This window comes from Monodon monoceros, unplaced genomic scaffold, assembly GCF_005190385.1.
Source record: "Monodon monoceros isolate NGI ecotype Baffin Bay Population unplaced genomic scaffold, NGI_Narwhal_1 Super_Scaffold_16, whole genome shotgun sequence".
Classification (NCBI taxonomy): Eukaryota; Metazoa; Chordata; class Mammalia; order Artiodactyla; family Monodontidae; genus Monodon; species Monodon monoceros.
The window spans coordinates 61,469,691-61,489,870 of NW_021703772.1; the positions used below are offsets into that span (position 1 = coordinate 61,469,691).

The following is a 20,180-nucleotide window of genomic DNA, read 5'->3' on the forward strand; positions in this document are numbered from 1 at the left end:
ACACACACACACACACACACACACACACACACACACACACACACACAAATTAGGAAGAGATACATGTGAAGTATTCCAGATATAACCAGAAGTTACGTAACATTATTAATGATTTTTCTTAATGTCAAGTCACAGTACCTATGACCAAACATAGATGACTGAAAAATAAAAAATAAGCACTACTCTGACTACCCATTCAGTGCCCAGCACTATGTTGAGCCCTAGGAACACAAAAATGAACAGTCACTGACCTCAGGGTGCTCACACTCTAACTGGGGAGTCAGAGACATAATGGATAATTATAAAACAGTATGGCAGTAAGTGATAAAGATGTGTACTAGGTACATGGGAGACCAAAGGAGAGCCCCATCCTGGTCTGAGTGGATCAGTTTTTCCAAGGAGAGGGGACAGCATGAACCAGTGAAAAAAGAATGTGTGTGGAGCTACAAGCACTTTGTTGTTGCGTATGGGTCAAAATTGAGGCTGAAATGGTGACAGATGTAGCCAGAGGGGTACAAGCTGGATAATGGAGTCTTGTGGGCCTTGGAGTTAGAACTTTATCCTAAGAATAAAGGATTTAAAAGTAGGGAAACAAAGTAGTCATGAAAGATTTAAGTAGGGAAACAAGTATGATCAATTCTGAATTTCTGAAGGAATACCTGGATACCAGGGTGGAAAGTGTATTTGAAGGCAGACAGGAAAAAAAAAAAAAAAAAAAAAGAGCAGGGAGAGAGGTGGTTAGAGGTGTCTTTAAAAAGTCCAGGTGAAAGAGATGGATGACAGGGCATTGCTAAAATAGGGATTGAGAGGAGGAGATATATTAGAGAAATATTTAAGAGGTAAAACCTCCATGGCACAAGCTATTGAAACATTTTCCAAATTTCAGTAATATACTATCTTCATCCATTTTGCCATATGAGAGTGCCACTTATACTATTTACTTAATTTTTTTTAATTTACTTTTTTAACTTAGAAATTTTGCCAGATCATAAATATTATCATCCACAAAACTGACAGAGGTACTAATAAAAGATATAATAATCATAGCAAATATTATATGCCATTACTCTTCTGAATACTACATATATTAACTCATTTAATTCTCTCACCATCTCAGTGAGGTGTGTCCTATTTTTATCCCATTCATAGATGAAACTGAGAGACAGACAGGTTAAATAACTTGTCCAACTTCACACCACTAATTAAGGTAGATCTGGGAGTAATTTTGGCTCTGGAATCCATATTCTTAACCAGGTCTTATATTATTTTTTTCTAATACACATTAAAATATACTATTAAAGTAATTTAAAAAAAATTTACCCTCTGTTTCCTAAAATTATCTCCTTGGGAAACACTACTGAGCTTGCCCAGTTTTTTGGCTCTACAGATAAATTTCACAGTTTCAACCTTAACTTGTGCTACATCATCCCCTTCTTGTAAGACTTTGAGTGTCTGGGAAGTCTTCAGATGTCTTCTTTGATGGGAGTGTGGCCATGAGCTACTCTAAATAGTGTAGAAACACTGGTGTTAGAAAGAAGAAAATGAGGAAATCTAGGAAAGGTTGAGAGAAGACAATGTTAAGAAAAAGCAGGCCAAAAAAAGAAAAAGTTGGGAAAACTCCTCACTCTAAGCAAAAGGTACTATCTATCCTCAAAAGGGATAACAAGTCCTTCCAAGAGTGGGATGCCTGGGCTATTCAGTCTATCTACCTGTTTCCTTTACAGTCTCCGTCGGCTCATAACCACTCTAAGCTTCCAGTGTGTACCCAGCCTGTTCACCGGCTCATCACACTGGTGTCATCAGGGATGGTCATAATAGGGAATTAAGAACTTTATGTGATGTCACAGGAACTCATTCAATTCACAAACACTGAGTATCATGAGAGAGGTTTCCTGATCCCTAGATCTAAGATAGTTCTCCCTCTTCCAGGTGCCATTTATTTATATATGGCTGTCTTATTTGTGTTTATTATTAGTGTTTAATAGTTGGCTATCTATGTGAACTCCATAAGGGCAAGGATCTTGGCCATTTGCTAACTATTATATCCACAGCTTCTAAACAAGTGCCTGGCACTCAGTAAACCATTGTTGAATGGGCGGAACTTGTTCATGCTTCCACAGGTATTTCAATTCATTCTAAAATTGAATACCCTATCATTATCATTTTATGTAATGTATACCCATGGATCCCACCTGACTGCATATCAGAATCATCCGGTACCTGAGTCTGAAAAATTACTGATTCCCTCAACCCACTCCAGACCTACGAGTTGTCAACATCCTAAAGGTCCTAGAGAAGGAGGGCTGAATTAGAAGCTACAGTTACTCAAATAAAACAAATATTATTACCTGTGCTTTCTTTTAAGAAGGAAGGTGACCATATCTTAGACTGCAGATTTGTTTCTGTATCTTTATTTTCAATACTCTTTGGAGATACTCACTCTAAATTCTTTAAAGAGACTTTACTTTCAATATTTTTTGAAGAGACTTCCTTACTAAATGTTAAAGTAGATAGTGAAAAAATACTTTTCTAGGTCACAATTCTGTTTAAGGTTCTATATGGGTTCATACACACATTTAATATAAACACACAATATAATACACCAACAATAAATAGCTAAAATGCAATATCTTCTTGGTGGAAAAGCATTAAAAATAAGTTTTACTAATGATTAAAATTCTGTTTCTATTGGGCATTTGTCATTGTGTAATGATTCTTAGAATCTTTTCAGAGTTAACATAGAGTATATAAGCAATCCATTACCTGAAAGTTCCTGGCGTATCATTGTGATATGATGGAATAAAACTATTTAAGGAATACTAGCCTTCAGGTTTTCTTTTTTTCTTTTTTTTTTTTTAAGTTTGTAAGTCAGTTCTTACCATTGCTAAATGCTATGCTTGGGACTTCCCTGGTGGCACAGTGGTTAAGAATCCGCCTGCCAATGCAGGGAACAAGGGTTCGATCCCTCATCTGAAAAGATCCTACATGCTGTGGAGTAACTAAGCCCATGCACCACAACTACTGAGCCCGTGTGCCACAACTATTGAAGCCCGCGTGTCTAGAGCCCGTGCTCCACAACGAGAAGCCACTGCAATGAGAAGCCTGTGCACCACAACGAAGAGTAGACCCCCTTGTCACAATTAGAGAAAGCCCACGTGCAGCAACGAAGACCCAACGTAGCCATAAATAAATAAATTTAAATTAAAAAAAATAAATGCTATGCTTATGGAGTCCAACACTAATATTAACCCCTGGTCGTAATACAAAGTAGCCTGCTTTTTCATTAAATGGCTGAGATTAAAATGGGTTAATTTTCTCTTTTAGCCTTCAAGCCTGATACCTCTTGTCAACAGATAACACACTGAGACAGAGGAGTCTTGTGTGGTGCACTCTGTTTACAAAGACAGGCACTCATGCTGGTGGAAAAATAACCCCAATTTCGTTTTTTGTATCTCCTTTAATGTGATTCTTTTAATGTGTCTCCTTTACTGAGTTTAAAAAATTCAACTTTTAGTTTTCATGGAAAGATATAAAAAGATGTAAAGTGTTATTATTTTTTCCCCTAAGTTATAGTAGCTCTGTTTTATCCCTATTGAAATGTGAATCTAGAACATTAGTAGTTAAGTTAGTGATTTGCACAGTGCTTTAGCAAGTATGCCGAACAGCTTGTTATATTCTTAATACTATGGGAGGGAATATGAATCTTCACTTCCCCAGTATATGCTGCTAAAGCAAAATCCCACTCTGTTGATGAAAAATACAAAGCAAAGGTGATTTACATTTCTACCTCTGCCCTCCTTGATTTTCTAATTGTGAAAGAGAGCATCCAAGAAGAAACCCTACACATGAAAAGTTGAGAAGTCACTTAAGTATCCAGTTTCTAGCATGGTTAGAGTCCTATTATGCCAAAGGTCACCACAAGTAATTACTAGAATTCATACGCTCTAATATCTAATCTAGATAAAAGGAGGACTTCACTGCCTTTTCCCAGCCACGAATTACAGTATTTCATTGAATCTAAGATACCATTTTTTCTTCTTTTTTTTTTTTTAATATTGAACTATAGTTGATTTACAATGTTGTGTTAGTTTCAGGTGTACAGCAAAGTGATTCAGATACATATATATACACACACACATATATATGTATCTTTTTCAGATTCTTTTCCTTTATAGGTTATTATAAGATATTGAATATAGTTCCCTGCGCTATACAGTAGGACCTTGTTGTTTATCTATTTTATATATAGTAGTGTGTATCTGTTAATTCCATATTCCTAATTTATCCCTCCCCACTTTTCCCCTTTGGTGATCATAAATTTGTTTTCTAGGCTTGTGAGTCTGTCTCTGTTTTGTAAATAAGTTTATTTGTATTATTTTTTAGATTCCACATATAAGTGATGTCATATAATATTTGTCTTTCTCTGTCTGACTTACTTCACTTAGTATGATAATCTCTAGGTCCATCCAAAGATATTATCTATTTATTATAAGACATTTGTCACCTATTTATTATAAGACATACTGACATATTATATTACACATTATAAGACATATTATAAGACATTAAGAAAGAAAAAGCATTGTCAAGTAGAGATGTTAAAATATGCATGCTTCAGAATCTATGAAATATGGTACTTATATATTCACTAAGTAATATCCCTAAAGAAGGGAATTTAGCTAGTCTAGTTCTGGATATTTGAATAATTTGAAATGCCTTTAATAATCTTAATGTCCTAACATGGAGGAAGCCAACATACTCAATGACCTGAAGATAAATAGGATATTACTATTTGAGAAGCAGTGAACATGCCATAAAAATACATATGAGAATGACCAAATCATCATTTTAACAGTAAAATGTGAATTCCTTTTCTGCTCACTTTCTGATATAAACTCTGTCTTTTATACAGTCTCAAAGAAGCAGAGGACCAAACTCCAACCTGCTCTTCAAGTATCATCTGTTGACTTCATTTGAGAAAGTGACATTACTTATGATAACAATGCTTCTAACCATTTAACAAAAATAGATGACCAGCATACTCTAAAATATATTTTCTTTAAATACAATTACAATTGAGGAAAAATTCAAATTTTTACTTTGGAAGATGGGAAGTATTTACTTTAGTATCTACTAAGGTTAGAGAGTTAGTCAAGTTAGATATCCCACTGGAACATATTTACACCAGAGGGTGGATAACCTAGGTTTTAGAATTAATTAGTATGTTAAGCACACTAGGCATATTTATGAAATGTCCCCAAATTTCTATTGGAATTAATAATTTTTTAAAGTTTATATTTTAAACTTTGTTTTAAAATGATTTACATTTATCAAACATGAGGGACTTCCCTGGCAGTCCAGTGGTTAAGACTCCGCACTTCCACTGCAGGGGACACAGGTTCGATCCCTGGTCAGGGAACTAAGATCCCTCATGCCGCGAGGCGCGGTCAAAACAAAAACAAAAACAAAAACCCAAAAAAACCATGAGCCTAAAAACAAAATTAATTAAAACTTACTTTTCTGAGACTGTCTTCACTACATTTAGAGAGACCTGTGTTGGTGAGGTATAAAGTTTGCTTGCCAGTGTTGGTCTGCATCTAAAAAGGCATTTACTTAAAGTGTAAAAATGGGAGTAAAAAATAATGTGTCATACATTTTAGAAAAGATAAAATATACGATTATGGAATAACCGATAGATGCAATTTTTTCAAACTCCAAGAGTTGAGTGCTGTGGGTTTGCTTTACCCATTTTCCCCTCACATCTTTATGTGTACTTGAAAGCCTGACGAAAAACCAACAGATCAAAGGTCCCAAGATCTATAACACTTTGTCCAGCATTAAAGACATACTTTACTTTTACTGCTGAAAATAGTTTGTTAATTAAGTGCCGTTTTTTGGGTAGACAAAATCTTTGACAGAGAGGATCCATGAGGAAAAACGGAAATGAATTATTTGGGCTTTGTGTACAGAGAAGTTTGAAACTCCTGGTTTATAAAGTTCACACACTCCTTGTGGCTCGGATTAGAATGAAGAATCAATCAGAAGATTAAAGCAAAGAACTGGTGGGGAAAGAAAATTTCTAGTTTTCCCTAATCCAACCTGGATAGGACCTTTTGGGAAATTCCCCTTGCCTGTCAGACTATGGAGCCAGAAGCGGGGTGGAGAGTGGAATGTAAAGCTATACTGAGAAAATCCATCAACTCTGTAGGTCAGTCACACTGTTCCTCAAAGGTCCCCCATGATTTTCTGTTTTCCTACTTGATCTTTTTTTTTTCCAGGACTGGATCTGTTTACCTTCACCTCTGGGTGGAGTACCTGAGGTAACAAAGCCATGCACCTGCGAAGCTTACTGGCTACCTACCTATCCCTCTGTCCCTCACTCCAAACAACAACCAAACCAAACCCAAACCTAAACTCTTCTCTACAAGTGAAGGGAACATGATCATACTGCCCTTGCAAAAAGCAGTTTGATAAACAGATGCAATTATTAATGAGGTCAAGAGAACAGGCCGTCACTCTGCTTTTCTATTTCGGCCCAGACTGCATTTGATTTACCCCTGGGTTTTAACTACCTCAGGATGTGGGTTACCCCTTGCTCCAGTTCCAACACTGCTTATCACAGCCTATGAACATTGGGGTTCATAGACATGATAGAATGTATTTTCACTAATGACTACTAACTCCCATTAGTATTACTGAAAGTTATATCCTATTTCCCTCAAAGACTACTAAAATTTTCTTAGATTTTTAATTTAAAGATATTCAACCATGTAATAGGATATATAATATATAATTACATCCAGATTAATATACTTAATGGGGCATTTAGTTTTTTCTGGTTGTCTATAACATTTAATCTGAAATAAGCACAGAGTCTCTGTCATTGATCTGTAATACATTACCTTCTCTTTAGTATAAAAATACATCTTTAATATATAATTTACAACAAAAGTCAAGGTGGACCCTAATTTTAATTTTTAGCTTTGACAGTATGAAAATTGAAATATATGTTGCATAAGGTATAATTTTTCCCAGCCAATAATATTCAGAATAATTCAAAATAGTATCAATTTGAATAGAATCCCACTAGAATGGCACCTGCCAATTTATCAATAATTGATCCCTATGAATGTGTTTTACAATCAACTTTCAAAGTGTAATTTTTCATGGAATAAATAATTGAATTTTTTTTCAGGGGAGAGGAGATGATCGTATCAGGAAGGGCTCTGATGAATTATCAGAATCAGTGCCTTGAACAAAGCAGGTACTTAATATTTAGCTACCAAATTGAAACTGGACTATGATTCTTTTTTTAATATCAATCTCTTCAACTAGTTAGGGTGATTATTTTCCTAATTTAGTAGTAATGGTTCTTCTCATAGTAAACAAAGAATCTGTTTGATTTTAAGGTAAGTATTCCTTTAAAATGATATTCTCAAAGAAGAGAGCAAGTATCAAAGTGAAACAGGAATGAGCAATGAAAGTTATATAAGTAAAATACAGAATACTTGCTGTTTAAGCATTTAAAAAGTAGGTTTGAATATTATCTATACCCCTACATTTTTATCAAAATTCAGTTTTCATTTTAAATGTCCTCTTATCTAAGTAACAATTGCTTTGACTGAAGCAAAAGCTAAGTGCTAATCCATGCATTTCTGGACTTTCAAATTTAATTGGGTGACAAATGATTGCATTATCTAGTTCTAATTGCTTAAAAGGCATGTGATAGATCAGATGCACAACCAGAGACCTCTTCTTACTCTGACATTGCTCCATTTGGTTCAATCATCACTTTTTCTGAAAGAAAAGAAAAAAAATCAACCCAGTATTTTATCAGTAGTGATGTGCTTAATAGAAATTCCTGACTGGCAAATATTTAGGCATTGTTTGAGTGACAGACAGTATAATAAAGGATTTAATTGCTAAGTCTTTCAACCACACTCAACCATTCCTGTAGACTATCTTCTTAATATTTAGGACAAAAGGGTGGTAAAACTTATTCTTCTTAAGTAATAAATCATTTACCCTTTGGATCAAACACTAGCAATTGGCCATTCTGTCCTTATTTTGGTGCCTAAAAGAGAAGCAGAAATAAAAACTAGCATTATCAGTATTATTTTAGTTTGAGGTATTTGAAATAATTTATTCATAACCTTTATATGAACATTTCTATAATCTAGGCTAAAATGTAATTTTATACTAAAGCCAATTGTTCCAAAACTATATAAACTGATGGTAAAATAGAACTAAAGCGTTCTAAAAACTAGTTTATATACTATTACCTTTACAGCTTCTGTCTTGTCTAGATGATTCCTGCAAGAAACCAAAATATTTACTTCTTTAAACACTTGTATAAATTTAGAATATAAATAAAATAGAACGCAGAACTCGGTCTGTCAGCAGGGTAGTAAGCATGTATTTTGGTTTTGTTTTTAGTATCATTACTTTCATCCTAAGTGAAAAACATCATTCTTCTGGTTTATGAAATGAGATTTTAAAAAAGCCTAGAGAAATTAATGCTTCCCCTTTTCCCCATTCACCTTGGAGTTTACGTAAAAAGAGCTATTGGAAAAATTTTGCATGTTAGAAAAGTGATGTATTAAATTAGCCTCTAGTTCTCTGTTACCTTTTTGGGTTTATGTAACTTGGACCCTAGATCTGGATCCAAATACAATACAGCAGGTTGAGGTGCCCCTTTCCTACTGAGCTGACCCCCAGAAACCATAAGTTCAGGGTGGCGCATGTTTACAACACTGCTTTTCCCTCCCACTTTAACAAAGTAAAACAACACATAAACCAAACTACCTGCCACATTCCAGTTCATCCGTGTTATTAAAAACACCTTTACAGAGTATATATTAGCCAGAACTAGAAGTTTTTCCATGATATTTCAAGATAGTATTTTTAATAAAATATTATTTCAACAAATGCATTTAGAAATTAACCTTTTTTTCCAAAGATGCATTTAAAAATATAATTCTTACCTTATAAGTTCCCTTATGAGTTTATTAATACTTACAATGTTTTCTCTTTGAATGTGTCCCTTTTTAAAGTTAGTCTATATAGACTGATTTTCCTATAACTTAGCCCTTTATATACCTGGATAAATTTTATTCTAATTGTAAAGAGAAAAATCAACTCTTAAGGGTTTTTTTTTAATGTATGAGAGATGCCACACTTAAATTTTTCATAAGTAATAATTCACTTGCCTCTCCTCCCCTAACACTTGTCCCCATATCACAAGCCAGGCTTTAAAAATTATAAGTAGTAATACCTAGGGATTTCTGGAATATAAAATTCAGGACCAAAACTGTAGACAATAAAAGAGAAGCTTCATTTATTTGCATTAAGTTTTTCTCTTTTTAAGTGTGTCTCCCTCACACTGATTTGCACTCTGGAATAAAGCAGTAGTGCACAAACTTTTGCCTTAGGCTTTGTTTTCTGGGGAACCCTGATCAAGCCAGACATTATATATGTATTAATTTGATTATCCCTCTGAGAAGCTCACAGAGAGCTAAAGTCCATCAGAAAAACAAGGCATATTTTTGGGAAAAACAGTTGTAGAAGACCAAACTCTAGGATAAATAAAAGATTTTACTCCTGATTCTCTACAGCAGTGGAGCTCAGAAGCCGAAACAATGCAGTAATGAACCAGATAAGATCTTAACAGAACAAATCTAAGATGGCCTCTCCTGAGAGGTACTTACATACCACAGATGCCCACATTCTGTGGGTACCCGTATATCTGGGTCTCCCCTTTATATTTAGAGATTTCCTTTCCGTTCTAGCTCTAGGGTCTTTATGGATTGATACATTCTACCCTTTACCTGGATGAAACATCAGTGCATAAAATCCTCCTCCCATTTTTACCTGGTAAAGAAAAACCTAGGATGAGCAGATCCCAGCCCTTGATGGAAACCCAGTCTCTGCTAGGTCTAGCTTTATCATTACCTAGGAAATGTTCATTTAATCTCCTTTCATAAAATTGAATTCTTTGGGAGCCAGTACGGAGTAATACTCAAGAGCTGGGGCTCTTCAGAAATAAATCCACACACCTAAGGTAAATTAATCTACGACAAAGGAGGCAAGAATATATCATGGAGAAAAGACAGTCTCTTCAGCAAGTGGTGTTGGGAAAGCTGGAGAGCTGCATGTGAATCAATGACACTAGAACACTTCCTCACATCATATACAAAAAGAAACTCAAACTGGTTTAAAGACCTAAATTTAAGACATGACACCAAAAACTCCTGAAAGAGAACATAGGCAAAATATTCTCGGACATAAATCATAGCAGTGTTTTCTAAGGTCAGTCTCCCAAGGCAAAAGAAATAAAAGCAAAAATAAACAAATGGGACCTAATCAAACGTAAAAGCTTTTGCACAGCGAAGGAAATCATAAACAAAACAAAAAGACAACCTACGGAATGGGAGAAAATATTTGCAAACAATGCAACCAACAAGGGATTAATTTCCAAAATATACGACAGCTTGTACAACTCAATATTAAAAAAAACCAAACAACCTGGGAATTCCCTGGTGGTCCAGTGGTTAGGACTCTGCACTCTCACTGCCAAGGGTCTGGTTCAATCCCTGGTTGGGGAACTAAGATTCCACAATCTGTGAGGCATGGCCCAAAAACAAAACCAAATACACCAAAAAAAAAACCAAACAAAAACAAAACCAAATACAAATACAAATAAACAACCCAATCCAAAAATGGGCAGAAGACCTAAATAGACATTTCTCCAAAGAAGACATACAGATGGCCAACGGGCACATGAAAAGATGCTCAGCATCACTAATTATTAGAGAAATGCAAATCAAAACCACAATGAGGTATCACCTCACACTGGTCAGAATGGCTATCATGAAAAAGTCTACAAATAATAAATGCTGGAGAGGGTGTGGAGAAAAGGGAACTCTCCTACACTGTTGGTGGGAATGTAAGTTGGTGCAGGCACTATGGAGAACAGTATGGAGGGTCCTTAAAAAAACTATAAATAGAACTACCATATGATCCAGCTAATCCCACTCCTGGGCATATACCCTGAGAAAACTCTAATTCAAAAAAGGTACATGCACCTCAATGTTCATAGCAGCACTATCTACAACAGCCAAGACATGGAAACAGGCTAAATGTCCATCAACAGATGAATGGATAAAAAAGATGGGGTACATATATATTATATATATATGTATATTTACATATAATATATATATAACATAAATATATAATATTCCATCATATATATATGATGGGATACTATTACTCAGCCATAAAAAAGAATGAAATAATGCCATTTGAAACAACATGGATGGACCTAGAGATAATCATACTAAGTCAGTCAGAGAAAGACAAACATCATATGATATCACTTATATGTGGAATCTAAAAACATGATATAAATGAACTCATTTACAAAACAGAAACAGACTCACAGATACAGAAAACAAATTTATGGTTATCAAAGGGGAAAGTAGGAAAAGGAATAAATTAGGAGTTTGGGATTAGCAGATACAAACTACTATATATAAAATAGAAAAACAATAAGATCCTACTCTAGAGCATAGGGAACTACATTCAATAACTTGTAATAAGCCATAATGGAAAAGAATATGAAAAAGAATACATATATGTATGTATGTGCATATACATATATACACACATATATATATATTTGAATCACTTTGCTGTACACCAGAAACTAACACAACATTGTAAATCAACTATATTTCAATTTAAAAAAAAAAGAGCTGTGCTCTTGAGTAAAGACACTGGGTTCACATCCCAGTTCTGCCACTTCCCATGTAAGCTTGGGTAAGTTAATTTCTGTAGGCCTCAGTTCCTCTGTCTGTAAATCAGGGATCACAATGGTGCCAACTTCATTGGATCATTATAAGGATTAAATAGGATGATCTGGGTAAAGAGTTTAGCACAGTGTCCGGCACATAGGAGGGACATGGTAGAAACAGCTTGATGTTTTATCCAAACGAAAAACTGGGACGTTGCCCTATGGGGCTGATTAAGATTGCTTAGGGAAACAAAAAGGAGGCTTTACTGCAATTGAGACAAGCAAACTAGCTCTAAGGACCTTTAATTAATTAATTAATCACATAAGCCCTAAAGTAATGATACTTGCTTAGAAAGATCACTGACTCCAGGGAAAAAGGAGAGTAATTGAGAACACAGGTACAGTTAAAGCAGAGACTGATAATTGGTCAGAAATAGGTATGGCCATTGCACAACTATGTATTTTTCAAATGAGTACTAATAGCAAAAAAATCTCTCTGAAAGGAAATGTTTTCATAAAAGAAACTGATAATATTGGTTGACTGGGGAGGAAATAGAGATAGCTGCAGGACTGGGGTGGGAGTTTTTTTACTTTATGTCCATTGTACCTCTTGAACTTCAAATAAAATAAATGTATTATCTATTTAAAAAATACGATGTAAAATTTGCAATATCGTTTGTATCCACCTCTTTGTTTATCCACCTCTTACAGGCATGTGAGCTGTTATGTTGGCCTTGTGCTATTTCAATTCTCTTCTCCACCCAGTGGTACCTGTTCAAATTGGAGTCATGGTTTCCAGAAAGAACAGTATGTAAGTGCACACCTTGTAGATTCATAACTACTGATTATGGTTAATGTTAACATCACAACATTCATTTAATCAGCACTTCGACTCTCTACCAAATACACCCTCTGCCTTTTGGAACATGGGCAGACTCTCCTGATGTCTTTCAACAATCCGGGTGGTAATAGGAACAACACAGTTAGGTAACAGGATCCTAACTTTCATGTAGTATTCAATGTCTATTTAAAACAAACGTTTGATGAGCACCTAGTATGTATCAGATATGTCTGTGATAAGCTCTGGGGATGCAAGAGAAGCTCAGAATTTTACAGGGGAAACAAAGTACTAACTTCCTATATATATGGGACAGACCAAGCTTCAAAGTAATATACTAAATGCTTCCCTCTAGGGGCTCCAATGTAATTTTCCATACTGCCCAAACAGGATCAGTCAAATCCCTTTTTTTTTTTTTTTTTTTTCCAGTACGCGGGCCTCTCACTGTTGAGGCCTCTCCCACTGCAGAGCACAGGCTCCAGACGCGCAGGCTCAGTGGCCATGGCTCACGGGCCTAGCCGCTCCACGGCATGTGGGATCTTCCAGGACCGGGGCACGAACCCCTGTCCCCTGCAACGGCAGGCGGACTCTCAACCACTGCGCCACCAGGGAAGTCCCTCAAATCCCTTCTTTTTTGAGCTCATGGACTGAAGATACCCAAGGAGAGTCAGAAGGCATTGGAGGCAGAATTGGAAAGATAGAGGGAGAGAGTCCAGTCAACAGAACTATCCCTGAACAACCTTCAAGTTCCAGAACCCAGTTCTGAGGCCTATTCTCTGGGTTTGCTATATTCCGCCACGTATTATAATTTCTACAAATATCCCTAGAATAAGGTATTGTCTGCCTATAGCTCATCCCCCCTTATGTGGTTGACAGATCCAGCCCCCTTGAACACAAGAGCAGTGCTGTCCTAGCACAGACCCATCATGGTAATTCATAAGCTAACACAGTGACTGAACCAAGGATTGAGCCTGTGATCCAAGCTAAGTTCACCACACCTTTTTCTGAGGCTTTTCCAAGTGGAACTGTCACAAAGGTAAGAGAATATGAGAGTAGAGCTTTCAACTGCTACGGTTGTAGGTTTCAGGAAGAAAGTGGCCTGAGTGAAGCAGAATATACAAGAGAATCAGAGATGAGAGATGAAGAGATGAGGTAGAGAGAAGGACAGGGACGGAGGAGGGGTGGAGTGTGTGGGGGGCAGAGACAGACACAAACACATTCCTGATGGTATTTGAGTTCCTGTTTCCAGATCAACCTCTGCCTTTACCATGGGCCAACTGATTTATTTCTCTTTTTGCCAAAACAAGCTGGAGTTTTGTCATCTGAAACCAAGAGACCTTGACTAATACAGCTCCTACTCCTTGAAACCAAAAGAAGCTAACATACCTGCTGTCATGTAATAAGAGCTACAACACTAGAATTAACATAGACCACGGGAGCACAGAGCGAGAAGTGATCAGTTCTACCTGCAATGGGGCAAGACTGAGTCAGGCTTCACAATGAAGTTGGCATTTATTTAACCAAGTCAAGATCAAGTCAGTAGATGGGAAGAGTACTCCTGCCATGTGTTAGAGAATGGCAGTAGATGTAGCCTCTCCTGGTGGTAAGTCATTCCGCCACTCTGTAGTTATCTGTCTACATATTGCTTGTGTGCATCTCCTTGATAGATTCTTTTCCTTTACCTGCTTCTTGTATGTGGGATCAAATTTTAAAAGTTATTGCCATGTGCTAAATATTTTAACCAGTAGGCAATGGAAAGCAAACCAGGCTCTGAATAACAATCATATGATTAGATCTATCTTAGAAAAGAAATTCTGTGGAGGGTAAACCCGAGAGAGAATGGGAGTTGGAGAGACCAGTTAAGAGGCTATTACAACAGCCCAGAGCAGGGGTTGGCAAACTATCACCTATGGGCCAAATATGACTCTCTGCCTACCCTTATAAATGAAACTTATGGGAACACAAGCATGCTCATTTGTTTGTACATTGTCATGGGAGCTTTCAAGCTACAGTGGCAGACTTGAAAAGTTTCGACAAAGACTGTATGACCTGCAAAGCCTAAAATACTTATTATTTGGCCCTTTACAGAAAAAGTCTGTCAAACTCTAGTCTAGGGAAAAATGATGATGCACAAAGCCAGGAAGGTACACTTGGAACAAAAAGAGAGGTGAAACTGAGACTCAGTGGGCATAGAAGTGAGGGAGAACAAGAGTTTGATGGTTCCAGCTTGGATGACCAGGATAAGGACCAGAAGAGAAGCACACTCTGGGGGATAATGAGTTTGTTTTTGGAAATTCTGAGTTGAAGGTGCCTGGAGGTCAACTGAAATCAAGTGTTCTATTGAAAAGAGAGTTAGAACTCAAGAGAAAAGACGATGTATGGGATAACTGTGAGAAAGTGGGGATGGATGGCATGACCTATGTAGAAGAAGAAAAGGCCAAGCATAGAATCCTGGCAGAGGAAAAGAATCCGTTAAGGAAATGCACATATACAATATGTGCATTTCCTTGCACAGAGAGGTGGAATGAATGCACCACCAGGCCAGAAGTTTCTGGAGAGCAGAAACTGGCTGTTACCCATGAGTGTGGGTGCTACACCACTTTAAAGGTACTCAGATATGCACTGATTGAATAAAACCATTGGAATGATATAAAGTAATTTAATTGGCTTTAGAATGCTCTTATAATTTTAAAAAAAGGCCCATAGAATTGGGGGGGATAATTCTAAGAAAAGAGCTATGGAAAAGCAGATATAGATTTATTTTAAGAAAAAAAGTACTGAAAGACTTACATAGAAAGATGGGTAGTATTAATCAGAAGATGAGTGTATTTAGATATTAGATAAGTATAAAAATGTACATGACAAAATGATTTGAAAAGGCATAATTATGTGATTACGTGTTTGAAAAATTCTGTGTATTATGTAAATAAAAATGTACTTTGGGGTTCAGGTCACAGCAGGGTGGGGGGTCATCATGGGCTCATTTCTAAAAGAAAGGTCTTGCTTCTTAGCTTCTTAGCTGTGTGAGCCTGGACTCTTGGTTGCAAGTTACAGAAACCATGCTCAAGGTAGCTCAGGCACAAAACGGGATGCCCTGGCTCATAGAATCCATGAGTTGAATACCCAAGCTGCATGGAAGTCAGGACACAGTGGCTACAGCTGTGTTCAAGGAGAGGGTGGGGCTTAGGTGGGGACAGGGCTTAGGCGGGGGCTTTCCCTTGTTCACCTCCGCTTCTCCCCACCTGGGTCTCATTCTTCTCTCTCACTGCAGACAGATTTTCCATAAGTAATGCAAAACATGGCTCCCAGCAATTCTTAAGTTTTATGTGATAGGGCTCTAGCTTTTAAGGAAAAATTGCCTCTCTCAAAAACCAAAACCCCAGGGAAGAGGGGTTAGTTAGTTCAGCTAGTTTTTTTGGCTACAAAGAACAGATAAATTCAAGCCATTAAAAAAACCCAAAAAACTCCAGTACCTAATCCACTCCATGGCACACAAACTGGTGCTCAATAAATATCTGTTAAATGAATGGAACAGGAAGGAAGGCAACAAGAAAGCAAAGGGAAAAGTACACATTAAACTAGAGTTTTGCTGTCCAACATGGTAGCCACACACCATGTGTGGCAATTGAGCACTTGAAACATGATTAGTTCAATTTGAGATATGCACACCAGATTATAAAGACTTGGTACCAAAAAAAGAATGTAAAACATCTCATATTCCCACTCTTCAGGTAAGTGTTCACTAACCAGCACCAAATAGGGCCAAATAGGTTTTATTTGGATTCTGTAAAGCTTCAGAAAACTGATTTATAAAATGAGTTACCAATATTTAAAATTCAGATTTCACAAAATTCTCATTTTAGGTTTCTCTTATAACACTGAACGATATATTTTTTCATCCCACATGTGCAATGATTTTATCCTTTTGTGCTATTTGTTTTTATAAGCTACTTTTTATTCTGATAGGCAAAGAATGATTTAATAAGTAGGCAGCTACATGCTCAGGCCCTGAAATTGTGGTGAGGAGAGACAGAGATGATTAAGCACCATCCTCCATCCTAGAGGAGCTTAGTGGGGAAACATAATAGGACAGGCAGAGGGCAATATTTCATTGTATAGTCTCAAATGTGTATAAAATGGTTTCAGTGATCATCTATCAGTTACATTCATAATTAAAAATGACTATCTGTAAATTTTATATATTTCCTTTACAGCAGAATATAGTGCAAGGAGCTCAGACTCTGGAGTCTGACTGCCTATGTTCAAATCCCAGCAAACTATGTGATCTTGAGCAAGTTCCTTAATCCCTCTATGATTCACTTTCCTAAAGTGTAAAATGAGGATAAAAATACTGATAGGGACAGAGTGATTAAATAGGGACAGAGTGATTAAATAGTTAATCCTCCTAGGGGACTGCAAGTAAAGAAAAAAGTATGCGAGACCCCTGTAAGTTAATGATCACTCAAGAAGGCAGGTTTGCTTAACAACAAAACCATGCGACAGAAGCCTGAGACAAGCCCCAAAACAATAAAACAATAGTGGAATGAGACCCACATCCTGCCCAGTGAGCTCAGTAAGTTAATGATTCTTAGGACACACTCTTCTGCGTGCATAAAGAACAAACATATAAGGAAAAGGTGACATTATACTGAAACTTGAGATGATTTACCATATTTTAGTATATGTTACCAACTTTTTGTTCATTTCCATTGCACCATGAGAGTCTCAGTTTGACCATGCAGGGACAAGAAAACTCCCCCGCCCAACATGGAGGAGGAACTGATGATGGAAGCATAATGTCTACTCAAGAATGAGGAAGAAGGGGGGCTCCCCCTTCCCCACTTTTCCTTTGATTACAAAACTGTAGCTCACTTAGTTCTGGGCACAGCACCCTCTCGCCTGCCCTCCTGTAAGCCTCACGGGCGTCCTGTTCTAATAAATCACTTCTTATCTATCACTTTGCCTCTTGCTAAATTCTTTCTTCATGGAGACAAAGCGCCAGAGCTCCTTGGAGCCCCCCAAACGCCACCTAGTGGTTTCAATACTACCTGCCTTACAGAGTTACTGTGAGGGTTAATAGCTAATAATAAATAACAGTAGCACCTATCTCCTACCACAATGATAATCACTCCAACTCTTCCTATTCCTATTCCTATTGTTATTATTACCTACAGCCTAGCAAGGACAGTGTGGAAGCTGAACTCTGACTAAGGAAGTCCGTTCTAAGTGCATAATTGGGCCTGGCTTGGGCAATGAAGGGGGAGAAAACATTGAAGACTGAGCTCAAATGGTGGTGCTGAATGTGTGTGGTGGTGAGGTAGGAAGCTCTGGAATTCTGGAGTGGCGCGGTGAATTGGATTCAGCTTGGGTAAACCCTTAACACTTAAAGAGCAGTGTGCTATTGTTTTCCTGAGATTTAAAAAAACAAAACTTCAACTAGAAAAAAAAATTTAACAAGGTGGACTTGGTGATCATTGTACTTGGTTTTTAGGAGAATAAAACAAATCAAAAGACATTTTCAGTGTCTTTTTCAGATTTATTTTTAAAAAGCAACTTCCAGGGTCTCTTGGGGGTCATAACAGATTCCTCCAATTCACCTATGCCCTCTGGGAAGTCAGACGATAAATTTATAGTGATGCTATGTGTTAACTAAAATGCTATAGGGGCACTGTGTAGAGTAGTTTGAGTAGTCAAAAGACCCCAGGATCTTGATTTTAGAAATCTCAAGTCAATTTCGTTATCTCACAGAAGGCTGAGACTAGACCTTAGAAGTGATCCGCTGTCCAAGCCCCTCATTTTACAGAAGATGAAAACAAGGCCCGGGGAGGTTAAATGATTTGTTCAAATTCCACAGAAATTTTTTATGGCAAGTCGACTAGGGAGTAATGACGTGTTAACTACAGCCAGCTGAGTGCTCGCTCCTATTGGCCATTAAGAAGTTTCAAAAAAAAAAAAAGTAAGAAAAGAAAAGGGGGGTGGTGGTGCCTGCGGACAGAGGGAAGTAGCCGGAAGCCCTTGGATGGAAGAACGTGGCTATTTTCATTGTTTTTTTTGGGGGGGGGTGGAGGAGTTGGCGCGTGCGATTCGGCAGGTCAGAGAATGGTGGTGTAGACACGTCTGTCAAAACTGCCCAGTTATCACACCCACCCAAACACAAATATCCCTTTCTCAGTGCCCGACTGCAGCCAGAGGAGGAAGCCAATTACGAGCTGCACCTCCGGCCGCGCGGAACCTACCTCCTCGCGCGCTGCCTCGGCTGCGTTGGGGCGCCAGAGCCTGAACCTGGAGTAGGCAGAGAAGTTTGCGAGCTCAGGCGCCGGGCTTGGGGGAGTCCGAGGTGAGGACTGGGTCAGGCTGCTCTCTGGGATGGTGAGAGGGCGACCGTGGTCGAATAGGCGCCTGTTGCTCGCCTTTGGCCCTCTCACGCCGACCAGCTTTGAAGGTTTGACACAGAAAGCTAGCCCAGCTCCTGGTCGGCTTGGTGTCGGGAGCTAGGAGCCATAGGCACCGCGTCGCCATGGAGACGAGACTGCGCGCGCCGGGAGACTAGGAAGCTGCGTAGGGGCGAGGGGGAAGGGGCGGGGCGAGCCTGGGGCAGGGCTGAGGGGGCGGGGCAGGGCTGAGGGGCGGGGCAGGGCGGGGGCGGAGCATGATCCGGGAGTCTAGGAAGGTACGCCCCCAGTGACCCGTGGCCAGTAGAGGTCGGCGGTTGGAGTCCTACCGTGCAGAGAATTGACTGCATACACCGTCGGACACACTCACTTGAGAGTGCGCATGTGCACCAGTTACTCTGAAAAGGGCAGAATGGAGGGGGATTGGAATTTCGTTGTCCATACCTGATCTTATTCATGGCGGGGAGAGGGGAAAAGGCAGGGCGGATTCGTTGGTGTTTTAAACCTAACCTATGGAGTAAAAGATGTCTTGAGTTGGGAGAGAGGGTTGTCCGTGGATGTGAATGAGCCGATGTCCCCTGCAGGACTTGTTCCCCCAACCTTAGGTCGCCCTGAAAAGATTATGGGTTTCCTGGAGGGCTCTGGACGTGTTTCCCCACAGATCAGATTCAAATGATTAGAACCAGGGACCCTCCTCTCCCACTAGCGGGGGATATGAAATTGACATTGGCCAATGGAAGGTTTTACTGCTTAAATAAGTGGTTTGGTCACAGAAGAGGGTGGAGAGCATTTCTATTAGAAAATTCTAATTGTCCCTCAAGCTTGGCTTCTAGAAAGGAACTGGTTTTCTCCACTTTGGATGCAGGGAGTCACCAGGGTCGATTTGTTGCTAGGCACCGTGTTTTGAAGGAAGCCCACTTTCTGGAATCAAATCTGGATGCGAATTTCACTAAATAGCTATATGAGGTATAATCGCTCTTTAACCTCTTAGGTGCCCTCTGGGAATATGAACTTTGGTAGATGGTTGTCAGACTCAAATGACATAAAGTATATAAAGTTCTGACATGTAGAGATGCTTAAAAAAATGGTGAATTTTATAATTATATTTTAATAAAATGGAACCAGGTGGACCATTTCAGGAACCAAGGGTATACGG

The 20,180-nt window shown here is 38.3% G+C and overlaps 1 protein-coding gene across 5 annotated transcripts in view; it reads right to left on the reverse strand.

The window, feature by feature from the left end:
- Nucleotides 1-19,141, reverse strand: part of ERICH2 (glutamate rich 2) — a 30,751-nt gene extending 11,610 nt beyond the window's left edge. Inside the window, exons 1-4 of one of the 5 annotated variants that reach the window (XM_029224539.1) lie at nucleotides 18,869-19,141; nucleotides 8,283-8,313; nucleotides 8,026-8,074; nucleotides 7,761-7,797 (exon numbers count right to left, since the gene is read on the reverse strand). In XM_029224539.1, the coding sequence (XP_029080372.1) occupies nucleotides 7,761-7,776 (16 nt within the window). In that variant the 5' untranslated portion in view covers nucleotides 7,777-7,797; nucleotides 8,026-8,074; nucleotides 8,283-8,313; nucleotides 18,869-19,141. Of the gene's footprint in view, nucleotides 1-7,750; nucleotides 7,798-8,025; nucleotides 8,075-8,282; nucleotides 8,314-18,868 lie in introns of all 5 variants that reach the window. The other 4 variants (XM_029224540.1, XM_029224541.1, XM_029224542.1 and 1 more) reach the window with 4 other exon arrangements.
- Nucleotides 19,142-20,180: the final 1,039 nt, after the last annotated feature.